Below are 16,951 nucleotides of genomic sequence, written 5' to 3'. Positions count from 1 at the left end.
TGAGTTTGTATGCAGCATATTTATTAGTGTGTGTTCTTGGGGGAAAAAAATCTATGAGGAGTGTGGAAAGCAAAATTAGGAATAAGGGGAAATTCAGTTGTGATGCTCTTGCAACAGAGGGTTCGGCAAATCACACGGGGAGCTCTGAAACTGGATGGTGCTTCTGAGTTGTCCTCATTGAGGCAAGAGGGCTGGCCCATCAAATGCCAACCACACTGACTAGTTAGCAGATAATGAGCCTCCCTCAGGCTGGGAGCATAACCTTGGGTGTGGCTGGTTCCTTGTTGCAGGGTGATTTCCGAAGAGAACTGAAATGGTGTGTGAAATGTCAGCAGGTAACATTCCTAGGAGGCGGAGGATGGGTGCTTGATCCTGAAGGGAGATCTGGGCCGTACACCATGACATCTCCTTTAGTCTTAGGGAACAGTGAATGCAGGAGGCACTGAGAAAAGATACAAGGGGTAGAAGCAGAGGGGATAAAGGAAGTGATAAACTGAGTCACAATAGTGTGTCATTACAATATTAACAACAAGGTAATTAGGTTGCTACAGTAGTTTCTGGACATCTTGAGAGACTTTTGTATCTTAACAATGATAAATGATAGATCTTCATAAACAGCCACCAAAATTGTGGTGACAGCTGGATTATCCCTGTTCCCTGCAATCTGAAAAAGTGAGTCCGAAAGACATAGGTCTTATTCAAGGTTATTTATAAGAATACGTGAAGAAAACATTCTCTGGAAAATATAAAAAAATTTAGAGAGATTAGGAATTTTGTTTACTTGATTAAAAAATTCCTCTTGACCCTTGAACAATGTGGGGGTGAGGAGCACTGACCCCTGCAGAGCTGAAAATCTGTGTAGAACTATTTCCCCCAAATTAGCCTCCCCCTAATAGCTTCCTCTTGCCTAGAAGCCTTACTGATAATATAGTTGATTAACACATATTTTGTATATGTGTTATATAGTATATTCTCATAAAAAAATAAGCTAGAGAAAAGAAAACGTTATTAAAAAAATCCTAAGGAAGAGAAACTACATTTACAATATTGTAGTGTAAAAAATCCACATCGAAGTAGATTTTGAACCATGCAGTTCAAACTCATGTTGGTCAGGGGGTCAATCATTACAATTAAAAATTTTTTTTCATAGTTCTGTTTAAATGCAGCGGTAGAAGATGTAAAATTTCATGCTCGGTGACATATAAAGTCTGATTTGTCCATTTTCATTATTCACTCAGTTTTTATCTTCTGTTTACCTGAATAATCTAGAATGTTTTCACAAATTAATTCAAGGCCAATTTTCAAATTAAATACCCTCAAGAAGCAGTTTTGTTGCTAAGAATATATTATAAGTTGTTCTCACCTTAAGTTACTCGTTTACTGGTTTCACAGGCAATCCCCGAAAATGTGATCGGGCAGGTACACAGACATTGTCCATCCAGCAGAACCACTGTACCTCCATTTTTGCACGGGTCACATTTTCCCACATTGAATTCCTTGATGTAATCGTCAATGGCATGTTCCAAATTTTGTTTCTTTAGATGTGCGTCTTTTATGTGTACAGGAACCAGATTATGTATAGGAGATAGCTACAAGAAAGCAAACCATTTAATTTTAGGGTTTTTTCTACTGATGGGGCTTGTGCAATACCATTCACTGAGTTAGTTTTTTTTTTATCAATTTGTTAATTCAACAGAGGCTTATTTAATGATTGGTATTGGCAGATATCATGTTAGTTATAGTAGTGACCAAAATTAGGCATAACCTCTGTGATCATGGAGATCACAACATGGAGGTAAGAAGACTGATAGTAAAATAATCATACAGACTGGGGCACCTTGGTGGCTCAGGTGGTTGAGTCTCTGACTCTTGGTTTTGGCTCTGGTAGGGCTCTGTGCGCTGTGGGAAGTCAGCTTAAGATTCTCTCCCTCTGCCCCTCCCCTGTCTCTCTTTCTCTAAAATAAGTAAATAAATCTTAAAGAAAAAAGTCTTTAGTAGTGACCAAAACTAGGTATGATCTCTATGATCATGGGGATCACACTGTGGAAGTGAGAAGACTGATTCTAAACCGATCATACAGATAAACTTAAAATGGAAGCTATGGTAGGTGCTATATGGAATGGGTACATATGTTTTAAAAATGCACAACCATGGATTTAAACGTTTCACAAGATCATGTATTGATGCTATTTGTGAATTGTTTTTGCGGTCTTTTCTGCTCCTCTTCTACTAGGTATCCAAGTGCTCGCTATCTCTTGCTGACGTGGAGGGTTTGGGTGCAAGACCAAGAACAGAAAGCTCCTAAAGGCAAATTCTTTACTGCTTCCAACCCCCCGCAACCCCAAAGCCTGAGCTTATTGAGAAATTTTTGCAGGGAGAATATTTCAATGTCAAATTTAATTAGACCTAAAGAAAATGAAGTAAAATGATTTATTCTACACACTTAAATTCCTGGAGTAAGATACATAGTTGTTACAACTGATGCAGGGAAGCTTGGAAAGGCTTCCCTGAGAAAATGGCCCTTAAGCTGATATTTGAGAGTTTGAGGGTGCTGGGCCAGAAAGAAGAATATTCCAGTCATACAGAAGTTCTGTGGGGGAGACCATAACATATATTGAAAGTGTGTATCATATGTCTACGTAGACAAATTCAGTTGCATGACTCTAAAGAGCTATTTGAGTAAACAAATCATTGGGAATTGAGGCCCTTGCATGGCATAACACTTTGGAACAGAAGGCCACAAAATGTAAAAGAAATTGGAATCCAAAGACTCAAGAAAGAGGAGATAAAAAAAAAATACCAGAAATTCCTGTATAGGAGTAATGATGGATTAGACAATGTCAACTGATTTTCTCCCCCCCCCCCTTTGAGGACAATGACAAAAGCTGAACAAATAAACCAAAAGTAAAAATCTGCTTGATCGCCCTGGAGAACTAATGAGACTACTTATTGGACTAAGATCTGGGAGGAGGTGGAAATGCAGTGAGGTGAGTCTAGTGTTTTTGGGCCACAGTCCCCTTGACACATTCCCTAATTTGGGAATAGGCAGCAGAGGGGCTGAGGTAAAGTAGCACAAATTACTGGGCTGGGAAAGAAGGCTGGTATTCAGGAACAGCAAAGGAAAATAAGACATGCTTTGTTGGGACCCAAAGGACTACAGCCCTAGAAGTAAGAAGGAATTGGAAGTGGGGTAGCTCTGGCAAATACTGCAGTCTGGTGTGCATTAGAATAAACTTGAGGGCACCGGGTGGCTTATTTGGTTAAGCATCTGACTCTCGAATTCGGCTCAGATCTTGATCTCAGGGTTGTGAGTTCAAGCCCCTCATTGGGCTCCATGCTGAGTGTGGAGTCTACTTAAAAAATAAAAATAAAAATAAAAACCCACAATAATCTTGAAACATTGTAACCCCAGAAACAAATAAAATCATCTCAGGCCTCAAGCTATTCATAGAACAATTTTTAAAATATAGTATCCAGCCCCTAATAAAAATAACTAGGTACACAAGGAAACAAGGCAACGTGAAAGAGAACCAGTAGGAATACCAGAAACTAGAGGCAGAGCTGAGAGGATGCCATGATTAAGTGACCAGACTTTTGCATGTGCAGGGCAAATAAAAGAAGAGATCAACAATTTTAGCAGGAAACTGGAAATTATTTTTTAGAACAGAGGATTTGGAAAAAAAAAACTAATAGAACTATTTTAAGTTGATATTATAATATTCCAGTTAGTGGACTGGTTACATAGCAACTGTGATACAAATGAAGCAAAGTTAAGGAATTGGAATATAGCTCAGAAGAAAATATTGACAGTGAAACATAAAGAGATGAAAGACAAGGAAATACAGAAAGAGTAAACATAAAAGACAAGAGTTAGAAAGTGAAAGACCCACATAGTTTGAGTCCCAGAAGGAGAAACTATTTAAGAAGCAATATTTGAAGAGCTAATGGCTGAGAATGAAACAAGCCTGTGAAAGACAACAAGGTACCCCAGGAATGAGAAACAAGGTGACAATTTTTTCTTTTCACACCTAGGCAGTAAAATTGCTAAAATTGCTAAAAAACAACAACAACAAAAACATACCAAAACCCAAAAGCCAAAACCCGAAAAACTCAAAGGCAATAGAGCACATCTTAAACTCATCCTTTTTTCTTAAGATTTTTTTTTTAAAATCATCTCTTCACCCAACATGGGGTTCAAACCCACAACTCTGAGATCAAGTGTGCATGCTCTACTGACTGAGTCAGCTAGGGGCCCCCAATCTTCAAATCATCTCAGTAAAAAAGCCATAGTACTTTGAAAGTAGATTGATATTTGATTTTAACAGATAGGATCAATAATACAAATTGTTCTAGGACAATGAGATATTCATAAGAGATTTTTTAAAAGACGACCTTGAAACTTCTATCACACACACACACACACACAACTAGATTGACTGTAGAAACAAAAGTAAGAACAAAACAATAAGGCTTCTGGAAGATAGTGTATAGAAGAGTATCTTCAAGACCTTGAAGTAAAGAAAGATTTAAATAGGAAGCATTTAAATAAAGATTTAAACAGTAGCATTAACTATAGTGGAAAGAAATACACAAAATCTACACTATAATTCCTAACATGATGTACTGACAAGGACACAGCATCACTTCTGTGGTATTCTCACCAAAATGCATAACCTCAATCTTTTCTAAGCCTAAATTGAGAGACATTTGACATAACAGGTGATCAAAACTCATCAAAACATGTCAAGTCAAAAAAATGCAAAGGTCATGAAAGATAAGAAAAGTCTGAGAAAATGTCCCAGGATGGAGGGAGCTAAGGAGACATGACAACTAATTGCAATGTAGCATTTTGATTGGATCTTACCAAAAGAAAAAAGGATATTAGGGGGAAAACTGGTGAAATTTAAATAAGGTTAGACAGTGTTACTTTTCTGATTTGATCAACTGTACGATGGTTATGTAAGTTGTTAACATTCAGGGCTTCTGGTTTGTAGGGTGTGTGTGAACTCTGTGCTATTTTTGTAGTTTCACGGTCTGTAGTATTTATGCAATTTTACAGTAAATCTAAAATTATTTCAAAATAAAAAGTACACAAAAGAATATCTGTTATTAAAAATGTATCATAAGGGGTCAAAGTCCTCAAGTGAAAGAAAACATTTATTATACTTTTAAGTGAGAATAGGTTCATTCTGAAATATACCAAGAACTTCCACAGTCCACATAAATGTTCACCAGCACACGCTGTTTTATGAGTTAGTATTAGGATTTAGACTTCAACAATGTCCTATTTATTTGGAAGAAAGCCTCTTACCGATGTTGCCACATTGGCATGAACAACATAAGCATGTGGCAGAGTTATTTTGATTTTTAGGAAAAGAAATTCATCTTGTTTCACCTTCAAAGGAAAGTCAAGGCCAGATAATCTAAGATACAGGAATAGAGGGTCATGGAGAAACTACAATGGGGATGAAATGCATGAGCAGTGTTCCAAAAGATAAAGACGAAGGTCATGCAGTGATCATAGTCTGAGAGGAGCCTCAAACCCTGCAGGCAAAAGTCCCACAAGAAGACAAGGAACAATTAAAATGTACTTTGGGGGCCACCTGGGTGGCTCAGTGGGTTAAGCCTCTGCCTTTGGCTCAGGTCATGATCTCAGGGTCCTGGGATCGGGCCCCACAGCAGGCTCTCTGCTCAGCCGGGAGCCTGCCTCCCTCTTTCTCTCTCTCTCTGCCTGCCTCTGCCTGCTTGTGATCTCTGACTGTCAAATAAATAAATAAAATCTTAACAACAACAACAAAAAGTACTTTGGGAAGTGTTACTGAAGAGCCACATCTTTTTCTGCTCTCTACTCTCTACTCTCTACTAATTAAGAGAACAGTTCTAATTTTTCTCCTGTCCTAGCTAACTCTGTCTACCATTTGTAGATATACTTTCAGTGGAGGTAATCTGTCACAAGGCTTGGCAACATATGAATTAATGGAAATATAATTTAATATGAAGTACGTTGAATTTTCTCACAGGCTTCCAAACTAATTAAACTTTGTGCCAAAGGTAGTTTGTTGATAGAAGGAGTGTTATTTTCATCCCTATACAAGAGAGTTCGGAATGATTTTCGCTACATCTTTATAACTGTAATGGCGACAGCTCAGAGCACTTGTACTACAGCTCTTTAAAATACTTAACGCTCGGGGCGCCTGGGTGGCTCAGTGGGTTAAAGCCTCTGCCTTTGGCTCAGGTCATGATCCCAGGGTCCTGGGATCGAGCCTTGGCTCAGGTCATGATCCCAGGGTCCTGGGATCGAGCTCCTCATCAGGCTCTCTGCTCAGCAGGGAGCCTGCTTCTCTTCCTCTCTCTCTGGCTGCCTCTCTGCCTACCTGTGATCTCTGTCTGTCAAATAAAATATATAAAATCTTAAAAAAATGAAATAAAATACTTAACGCTCTTTGACATCCAGTGGATCACTGCTAAGAGTTGCACAATATAACAAAAGTTGTAAGTAAGTAGTTCATTATGCCTCAAGTTGCTCCAGAAAGAGCTTAATGTAGCTTGACATGCGAGTGTATTTGAAGGGTAAATTTGGTTGAGGGAAATGAGAAAGGGAGAATGGAGGATGGAAAAGGCAAGACGAAGGCAAAAGCAACACAAAATTCATGCCAGGAGGACCCACCTGTTGGGATGAGCTGGGTCATAAGTTTGGGTAGTTTTCTAGGGCACTGAGTAAAACAACTGAATGTAATAGTCACATGTATATAAGATATATTTACACGATTCCCAAGAGAAACAAAATGATCCTTAACACTGAGATTAAAGAATAGTATCTCCCATGAGTTCTCATAAAGGAGACGGTAGTATTATGTAACATCCCTTTAGTAAATAAAGTAGTGGGTTATGTAACTTTGGTTTTTATAATGCCAACACAGGGCTTTACAGGAAGCCAACTTGCTTCACTAGCTGTACTCATCTCTGCTGCTTTGCTCTAGAGGAAATAATACACTTTAGATCTCTCTGGCCATCATTAATAAATGTAATTTCCTCAGCTGACTTTTTTTTAACTAGTCTGTAGCAGTGAGCTTAAGAAGAAACCCAGTTCAGGGGCTCCTGGGTGCCTCAGTGGGTTAAGCCTCTGCCTTCGGCTCAGGTCATGATCCCAGGGTTCTGGGATCGAGCCCCACATCGGGCTCTCTGCTCAGTAGGGAGTCTGCTTACCCTTCTCTCTCTGCCTGCCTCTCTGCCTACTTGTGATCTCTGTCTTTCAAATAAATAAAATCTTTAAAAGAGGGAGAAGGAGAAGAGGAAGAAGAAACCAAGTTCAGCTACCTGTTGAGCTAAAAGAAATATTGTGTTAATACTCAGGCAAGCTGGAAATTGAATTTATATACTTCCAAGAAAGTTGAAGTCCTGACAAAAGTTAATACTGAAGGCAAAGCCCTATTGCTACATGAAGAAGGGCGGAGGAAAAATTCTTGGGCTGGGCTAACACATTCCTCAAAGAAGTGGTTTAGCGTCTGCTGAAGCATATGGGTGAAGCGAAAATCAAAGTGACGGGTACTACTTAGTAGAGCATGGCCTTAATTACTTAATTTTTTTATTTTAGTTTTTTCATAGTTACTTTAACATGGAAAAATATATTACATTATGATATATTATGTTATGTTGTATATAACTGTTTTACTTAGAAAACCTTCGTAAAATTCTTTTTTTTTTTTTTTAAAGATTTTATTTATTTATTTGACAGAGAGAGATCACAAGTAGGCAGAGAGGCATGCAGAGACAGAGAGAGAGAGGGAAGCAGGCTCCCTGCTGAGCAGAGAGCCCGATGCGGGACTCGATCCCAGGACCCCGAGATCATGACCTGAGCCAAAGGCAGCGGCTTAAACCACTGAGCCACCCAGGCGCCCCCTTCGTAAAATTCTTTAGAGTAATATAACTTCTTAGTGTTTTCTCCAAGATAAGCTGTTTGTAACATAAATACCTAGATAATTGATTTAATTGGCTCAGAGTATCAAACATGAACCAAGTAATAGTTTAGGGTAGGTGGGGAGAGGTGTCACCAATTCTTTAAATAATTAAATAGAAGGGTCAGCTATATTAAAATTAAGATCATCCCTGGTGTTTGAACATGTCATCCATAGACAAGAGAATGCTTCAACTTAACAAAGAATTAATTAGTGATTACAGATTGTTTAATTACCCCTTGGAATAGCTTCTAAACCAGAAAAATATTTCTACTGGATATATAAAATCAAAATAATTTGCAATCTATTTTAAGGTCAAACCAGACTATATATCATATCTCTTTAGGAATTTAAAAGCCACACAAAGTCAATTAAACACATAGCATTTTACTATTTTCTGCACTTCATCTACAAGAAGATACATTTTTTAAAAAAGATTTTATTTATTTATTTGACACAGAGAGAGAGATCACAAGTAGGCAGAGAGGCAGGCAGAGAGAGAGGGGGAAGCAGGCTCCCTGCTAAGCAGAGAGCCCGATGTAGGACTCGATCCCAGGACCCTGAGATCATGACCTGAGCCAAAGGCAGAGGCTTAACCCACTGAACCACCCAGGTGCCCAAGAAGATACATTTTTAAAAGTAGTTCCTCGGTGACTTACTATAGCTATCATTTTCTTATGTAGAACTTTCATATAAAAAGTTCAGATTTCCAGTACATGAAGAAAGAAACTTAAACAGGTAGTTTAAGATGGAATACCCACTAATCTAAAAATCTGGAGATAAATAGCTGCCTTCAAAATAAGATAGACTATATTTTGCATCCAGCCAGTGGGACGGTCCAAACAGAGCTGGTGAAGGTCTTTGAATAGTTGTAGCAAATCTAGTAGTGAATCTTCAGCAGATGCTTTATTTACTTGAGATTTAAAAAAAAAAATGGCTCAAGACTATGATAGATGATGATTAAGGCCTTCTCGGAGAACAATCTTGGATCCCTACAAGGACAGCTGAACTTCCTTTGTAGGGATGAGAAGACAAGGCAGTTTAAGTGTTCATGTGGATGTAAACATCTTTCTAAATGAATTCTTTTTTTTTTTCGTTTAAGATTTTCTGACATAGACTTATTTTTCCCGAGTTCAAAATAACGAATTTTTTTTTTAAAGATTTTATTTATTTATTTGAAAGACAGAAATTACAAGTAGGCAGAGAGGCAAGCAGAGAGAGAGAGAGGAGGAAGCAGGCTCCCTGCCGAGCAGAGAGCCCAATGCGGGGCTAGATCCCAGGCCCCTGGGATCATGACCTGAGCTGAAGGCAGAGGCTTTAACCCACTGAGCCACCCAGGCGCCCCCAAAATAACGAATTTAAATGTGATTCAAACATAATAAAATAAAAGGGTCTCTTCTGACTTTAACTTTATATATAGACATGCTATTTTGGCCAACTTTTTCTCCCTGTTTTTCCTACTTTTGGGGCAAAGTATTTGAAGTTTCATTGATATGTTAACACGTCTATGAATGGCTAGATTTCTACGACTTAAGTGAAAAGTAGATTACACTTTTCCAGTTCTGAGTTCTCCCTCTACATAAATGTAATTGTTTTGGTAGCTTCATTCACTCAGTAAAGACAGTAAAATGGGATGAAGGAACAAAAATTTCCAGTAACTAGTCCTATCAAAATGCCAACATGACTGTAACTGAAGTTAATCAAACTAAAGTCGAGGATCATCAAAGATAAATCTGACCTTAGAGAAAACTGTGAAACCTACAGGGAAAATTGAAAGCTATAAGAGGAAGCAGGGAAACAAATAGGGGATAAAAGAAAACACATACCTTTTTTAGTAAGTTTGGAGAGAGCGTGATGGGGCTAAATGAGACTAGCATTTATATTTTTCAATTACAATGCAGTTTGGTTCCCCAAGAAATAAGGACGAGTGGGTTTATAATCGGAAGGCTATAATCAAGATACAAAAAAGAAAGAAATTCTGGACCCCAAGAACTGCTCACTCTTGGTCTTATTTTCTGAGACCTTATGAACTTCCCTTTCGTGAAGGCCCTTCATGATTCTCTTGTGTTGGAAGTGCGGCAATGAAGCCCCCTAAAAGCAAGGGATAACCAGGGGCAGATGGATGGGAACTAATAATTCTTGAACCCTATTTTGTGCCAGTCTGTGCTAGGGGATCTATGCAAGCAATGCCACTAAATCCTCAAAACAAATATGAAGCCCTGGAGAGTCTAGTGTTGCAGAGGTCAGAGAAGTTTACATGTTTAGAAGGCAGAGACCCAAACTCAGCCTGGGTTGGTGTGATGCCTGGAGTCACGCCTGTCCTCTCTGTCCTGCTTTTTTCTGGGGATGAGATAGGAGTGTGTTGGAATGCTCACATCTCTTTCAGATGAAGTTAACAGTTCATCTGAACCCATAGTTACATTTAATAAGAATATGTAAACGTCTTCTATTTGAAAATAAACATTCCTTACTTTTTGGTTTACGAGCACCGGAGCATCACTTAAGGAAGTGGCCCAATTTACAAAGTCAGTTACATCAACCGTCTTGGCGCCTTTGAGAAGCTTCTCTTTCAGTTCATATGCGTATTTTGGGGTTCCTCCTCTTATGAGTGAAATAACGTTATCAATGATGCCATCACGGCTGATGTTTACTGAGAAGAGAAAGGGGATATAAGCGAAGCATTTATAGTCCTGCGACATTTGATTAACATTTACTGAACCCTTTCATAAAGTAGCGTCTAGTATATTTATTGAATTTTATTTCTGTAATTTTTTTACCCCAAATCTCTAGCAATTTTTATGAGTAGCCAATGGTAGATTTCAATTGTCTTAAAAAAATAAAAACAATATGACAGTTGAGATACATTGATGATTCCAAGGTCATCACTTATGCACACACACACATAGGAAGGACACATGACTTTGGGCTACACTATACATTTTTTGTTTCAGACTTACCTTCATAATTAGATTTTATATAGGTTTGTTTTAAACTACTTTAAAATTATGAAAAATCAAAGAATGTAAAAAGAATCAGGTGGAAAGCAAAATTTCTTTCTATCTCACATTCCTGCTTCTCTCTCTCCTTCAGTCTCTCTCTCCAGACTAAACCACTTTTACCAAAATTTGTGAACCTTACAGAGTTGTAAATTTTTCAAACTGGAAAGGAATTTAAAGATTTTTAGTTAACCCTCCTCATTTTTATAAATGAGAAAACCAACCAGACAGGTGGAATGACTAGCTCAAGACTAGCTTCAGGGCCAAATATTGAAATTAGGACATTTGATGGCAAGTTCAGTTTTCTTTGCATTTCATCAATGGTTTCCAATAATGGCCACATATTAGTGGCTCGTATGATTTAAAGTATCAGGCTTTCTTCTCTCTGCCTTCCCACTATCATCTGATTCTTTAAAGGTGAGACTCAACCATTTGTATGTCTGAAAATGCTCTCAAATTAGATTAAAGATTGAGAACTCCAACACTACCTCATGCTTGTAAATCTGCTAAATATTAACAACACTGGCAACATTTATACCAAAGATATTTATATTTTTAAAATGTTATGCACTGATTGAATGTTAAGGATGGATTGGGATTGCCTCTCAGTTTTATTGAACTATACTGACACACTGTAAAAATTTAAGGTGTACAGCATAATGACTTGACATATATATATATATATAGCAAAATGATTACCACAATAAGATTAGTTAACATGCATTGCCTCATAGGTTTACAAAAAATTTATTTTTTCCTGGAATGAAAATTTTTGGTATCTACACACTTAGCGACTTCTAATCATATCACATGGTACTATTAACTTGAGTCATCGTGTTGTACATTATATCCCCAGGATTTATTTACCTCATAACTGGAAGTTTGTACCTTTTGACTGATTGGATGGACTGGTGGTTTTGAGTCAGGGGGAAGGCTGAGTTAGGGGAATGGTTTTGGTCTTCTCCTTTCTTAAAGGTCACACAGGGTCCTGCCCCTAGCCCATTCAAAGTTTTGTTAAAATAAGGGGGAAGAAAGGAGATCTTTCCTGGAGACATTTTTCTACCATTGGCCTTCTACCATTGTCATGATAAATATGCAAATCTACAATGACCACCGAGTAAAGGCCTTTCCCAGAGCTGCACACTGTGCGACCTGCACAATGCAATGAATACATGTCTGTGGGCTGCTTGTGTTTATAATGGTTTAGGAACTACTGTAAAGATAAAATAATTTTGAAGCACTTTAACATTTTTTAAACAAAGAGTTTGGACAATAAGGAGAGTTTACAGTGAGAGCACAATGTGAATGGACAATCTCATTGACAAAAAAAAAAATCTTCCTTTTTTTTTTTTAAGTACTTACCAGTATCACCTTCACCCTTCTTTAAACAACCATCTTTATTAAAATTTCCGTCGAGTTCAACTCCAGCTTTCAGAGAAAAACCCAGATCAAACCCGAGGCATCTCTGTACATCCCTTAGTTCAACACCTGTTTAATATATTCAGTTGAAAATTATTAAATAACATCTATCAACATCACAAATAAATTCTGATTTTGCTATTTTGTAAGAAATGTTCTAACTGGGATTCCTAGACATTACTGAGCTCAAATTCCAGGTCATATCTGCCCTACCTTGTTCTCATATTAGAATCTAGTGGCCTCCTTTTGAATTTGCTTGTCAAAGACATATAAATTTTGAATTTGCTTGCCTTTTGAATTTGCTTGTCAAGACATATAAATTTACTCCTTGTCCGAAGAGGGCAGTTATAGTAAAATCTTTTACCTCTAAAATCATGGAATGGAGACATTGACATCTAACGTACATTGAATGCTTATCATATACACAACATCATTCTTAGCATTCCGTATGCATCAATTAGTTTAATCCTCATGCTGGCCTTTTGAAGAAGGTTCTATTATGGTCTTCATCTTACTGATGAGAATATGGAATGGCAGAGTAGATAAGTAATCTGCTGGTGGAATTCGGTAATTAACAAAGCTAGTATTTCAACCAGAGTTGTCTGGTAGTTAAGCACTTCTCTGTATTGACTTCATAATTGGGTCATGGGAGGCATCAATATCCCATGATCATCTTTAGAAGACTGTTCATTATTAAGGTAGCTAGTTTATTGCTTTGAGCAGGTGGCTTATAGAGATGACAATTTTATTTTGGTCCTCTGACTGCTACTTAGTAGATATCAGTCTTGGAAGCTGATTCACTGTGGAATGTGGATGCCACAGTTTCTAGGAAGAAAAATCCCAATACTTAATTGAAGTATATAATTTATTATCTATTTAAAGAGAGAATATTATTTTGTTTTAAACTGCCTCAGTTCACTGACCATGTTGGTTTTTGCTCTTATTTATCATTTCAGATCACACACGCACACATGCCAAAATGCTTTATGAAAAAGGAAAGGGAGAAGTTAAGTTAAACCTAGGGTTTCATGGTTAAATTTAGAAGTTGGGATCAGAATTCAGGAATTCATTTATTCAACAAATATTTTTTGTGTATCCACAACTAGTGAGAACTTGAGAAATGTCAGGTGGCGCTCCTCATGAGAAAGGGAGAGGGTGGATAAAAATGGAAGACCATGCTAGAAATCCAGAATACTAAATTTCCAACTCTAACCTAAGAGGCATAAAGACTTCGATTCTGAAGATGGGGATGAAAATACGTAAGTGATCCCAACAAGCTTAGATTCTCTCCCTCAGCTGTGGAGCATGAAAAATGTTCCGACAGGGTCTGGACATCCCAGATCTAGGTGTAGGACATGGCTTGGTTCTCAGGTATTTCCAATGAAGAAGTAAGAAAGATGACTTTCCTCTCAAAGGTACCAGAACTTATCTAATGATCCTTGTCTACTAAGGGCAGATGCTAAGTAAATTTAAGTTGCTAGGTCTGAGTTATTCAAGATTAAAGATTTCAGCCCATCAAGCTTTTTCACCACAGCAACTCTTAGCTTGGAGAATTCCTTGTGTTTTGATCATCCTTGCTGAGCCTTTCCCTTCTGATTTTCAAGTTACTCAAGACATAGTCCTCTTGTACCCCTCATCCATGTGATATCTATCAAAATAGCCTACCAGGCAAGGCTCATAAAACTTCATTATTCTATATCATAGGATATAGCCCTGTAGGGCAGTATAAGCCAGATAAACTCATATTCACTCCCCCTGCTCAAGACTGAGGCATCAAGAACAATTTGTTCTGGCCAGGTCATATTGGTTCCATCTATAAAATGCTTATCAACTGTGTGGGCAATGTCATGCTTTAAGCTCATAGCCATATCCCTTCTTCATATGACACAGATGGAGGATACAGGGAAGGAACCATGGAAAAGGTTTTGGGAACACTTCCCTCCCTAAGAGACACACTGAAAAATGCTGAGGGTGGAGAAAGGAGATATGCTGGTACTTATCTCCTCTTTAAGGAATATTATAACTAGACATGATGACTTACAAAATAAAAATTAAGACTTATTAACACAGTCACTTTGCATCTACTTTATTCTTATAAATCTTAAATGAAGCCATTAGGCCAGTATGGTAACTATGTAGTACATAGACCTTTCCTGTACATGTGGCAGACATTGATGGTCAACCATATCCTTCTTTCCACGTTTCAAGTGTGGTCGGGAATCTATCCAACATGGACCCAATTCAACTACCACCCTATGATTAGACTCGTCATAAGATGAGGTAAACTGATTTTCTACCCTTGCTTTAAGACACTATATATATACAATCTTAACCTTACTTTCTTCCTCCTCCCTAAAAGAAATTTAGAACATTATTTTCCTTCCAATACTGAAGAACCCTTTGGAAGATGATTATCATATATATAATTGAACCAGTTTATTGATTAAGAAATAGATTATATAGGGGCACCTGGGTGGCTCAGTGGGTTAAAGCCTCTGCTTTCAGCTCAGATCATGATCCCAGGGTCCTGGGATCAAGCCCCACATCGGGCTCACTGCTCAGCAGGAAGCCTACTTCCCTCTCTTTCTCTGCCTGCCTCTCTGCCTACTTGTGATCTCTGTCTGTCAAATAAATAAATACAATCTTTAAAAAAAAAAGATAGATTATATAAATTATGTCTCTTGAAAAAAAATTATGTCTCTTGTACTTTTTTCACATTTTAAGTAAAATTTCACTAAAAGCAGTATCCCCAACTGATATTAAATTACAGTATAATTTTGTTCATTTCTCCATAGTGTATGATAAACTCATCTTGTTTAAGATAGAAGTCAATTTGTTGTCTGATAGGGTTTTAGATGCCCAAGGGAAGGGAGAGCATTCTCTCAAAGACGCAGATTATAGGACTTTATTTTAAAGCCTTTAGCCATTGAGAGAGATTAGCAAAAGGAATAATGATTGGTTAAAACAGCATTAGAAGTTAGAACTCTATTTCCAAGTATACCTTTCTCTTTCATGGTTGCTTTATCCAAAACATATATTAGTTCATAGAATCCTCCTAGAGACCCAGAGCTACTGTAGTGGGTTCCATAGGTTTCCAAAAATGCAAAATATTCCCCCTTTGCGTAGGTACTTGGCAGAGCTTTTATATCATCCAAGAAAGTTTTTGTCAGAACGACATCTCGACTTCTCATCACAAATCTCCCCAGTTGAATTTCTCCTTTCACAAGTAGAAACATTTTTTCCTTGGTTGTAAAACAGAAGGAAAAAAAAATATGAGTTTCGTCACCGCTATTTCAAATTTAAAAATCACAAAAATAAAAAAAAATCACAAAAACTCACACAATTTAAAACTTTAGAACCAGGCAATAAATGTTTTAGCAGTGACCCTAGATGACCACTTTAACCCAGTAGGGTGGCAAACTCAAAATGCGATTAGTCCGCACTGTTGATGAAGATGGGCAGCAACTGGAACTCTCAAGCACTGCTGGTGGGAATGTACAATGGCCTGATCGCTGTGGAGAACCGCTTGGCAACTTCTTATAAAAGTAAACACACATCTACCCTGTGGTCAGCAATTCCACTTCTACTTAGTTACCTAAGATCAGTGACAAAATAGTCCACAAAAAGATCTATATGAGACTTTAGGAGCAATGTTAGAAGAGCTTAAAACTAGAAACCACTCAAATATCCAGAAATAAAAGAATTGATCAACAATTTGTGGTATGTTCACAAAAAGGAATACTAGTTAGCAATACAAAGGAACAAACTACCGATGCACGCAACAACATAAATACATTCCAAAAATATTATGCTGAATGAAAAGAGACACAAAGGAGTTTGTACTGTATGATTTCATTTATATGAAGTTCTAGACCAGGTGAAATTAAGCTATGGTCAGAGAAATCTGAAGAGTGGTTGCTTCTCAAGCAGTAGGGGATTGACTGAAAAGGGCATGAGGCAATTTTCTTGAGGTAATGAAAATGTTCTACATCTTCTCTGATGAAGTGATTACACAAGTGGATACAAAAGTCAAAGCTCATGAAACTACAGGCTTAAAATATTTGCTACTTGCATTTTATCGCATGTGAGTTACACCTCATTAAGTTGATTATAAAATGTTGACAATGGAAGGAAAGGTAAACATTCTATATGCAGCCCAGTTTTGCAGACAGGAAAATTCTGATCCAAAGGTAATGAGTTATTTGCCCCAAATCACAAAAATAGTCTGTGGCAGTGATTAGTACCACAAACCTAGGTCTCAGGTCTCCCTGCTCCTTCTACTACATCTTTTCAATTTTTGCTAACAAAGATAGGATAGACAACATTTTTAAGACATGAAAACTAAACAAGTGAATAGTTAAGCATTCCTAGGGATGATGGCTTCAATTTCCAGGAGAAAACTGAGGCAGTGACAAAGAACTATGTGTTTCAACGTCCCAGACTGTCCCAGTCAAAACTAAACTACAATGGACACTTACGAGTTTGTAGATGGTTCATTTAAGTTTCTCCTGCTATAGTCTCAGTTAACACATGTTGATTGCATAGAAGTTTAAAACATTTTACTATTTTTTTAAAGTATAT

The 16,951-nt window shown here is 37.6% G+C and overlaps 1 protein-coding gene across 1 annotated transcript in view; it reads right to left on the bottom strand.

Moving 5' to 3' along the window:
- The window catches only part of C9 (complement C9), a 57,409-nt gene continuing 40,458 nt past the window's right edge, over positions 1–16,951 (bottom strand). Inside the window, exons 7-11 of the mRNA XM_046001202.1 lie at positions 15,372–15,612; positions 12,314–12,439; positions 10,427–10,605; positions 1,364–1,589; positions 1–442 (exon numbers count right to left, since the gene is read on the bottom strand). Of these exons, the coding sequence (XP_045857158.1) occupies positions 1,365–1,589; positions 10,427–10,605; positions 12,314–12,439; positions 15,372–15,612 (771 nt within the window). The 3' untranslated portion in view covers positions 1–442; position 1,364. The remainder of the gene's footprint in view (positions 443–1,363; positions 1,590–10,426; positions 10,606–12,313; positions 12,440–15,371; positions 15,613–16,951) is intronic.

This window comes from Meles meles, chromosome 3 (genome assembly GCF_922984935.1).
Source record: "Meles meles chromosome 3, mMelMel3.1 paternal haplotype, whole genome shotgun sequence".
In the NCBI taxonomy this organism is placed as follows: Eukaryota; Metazoa; Chordata; class Mammalia; order Carnivora; family Mustelidae; genus Meles; species Meles meles.
This window is presented reverse-complemented; position numbering and strand designations above follow the sequence as displayed.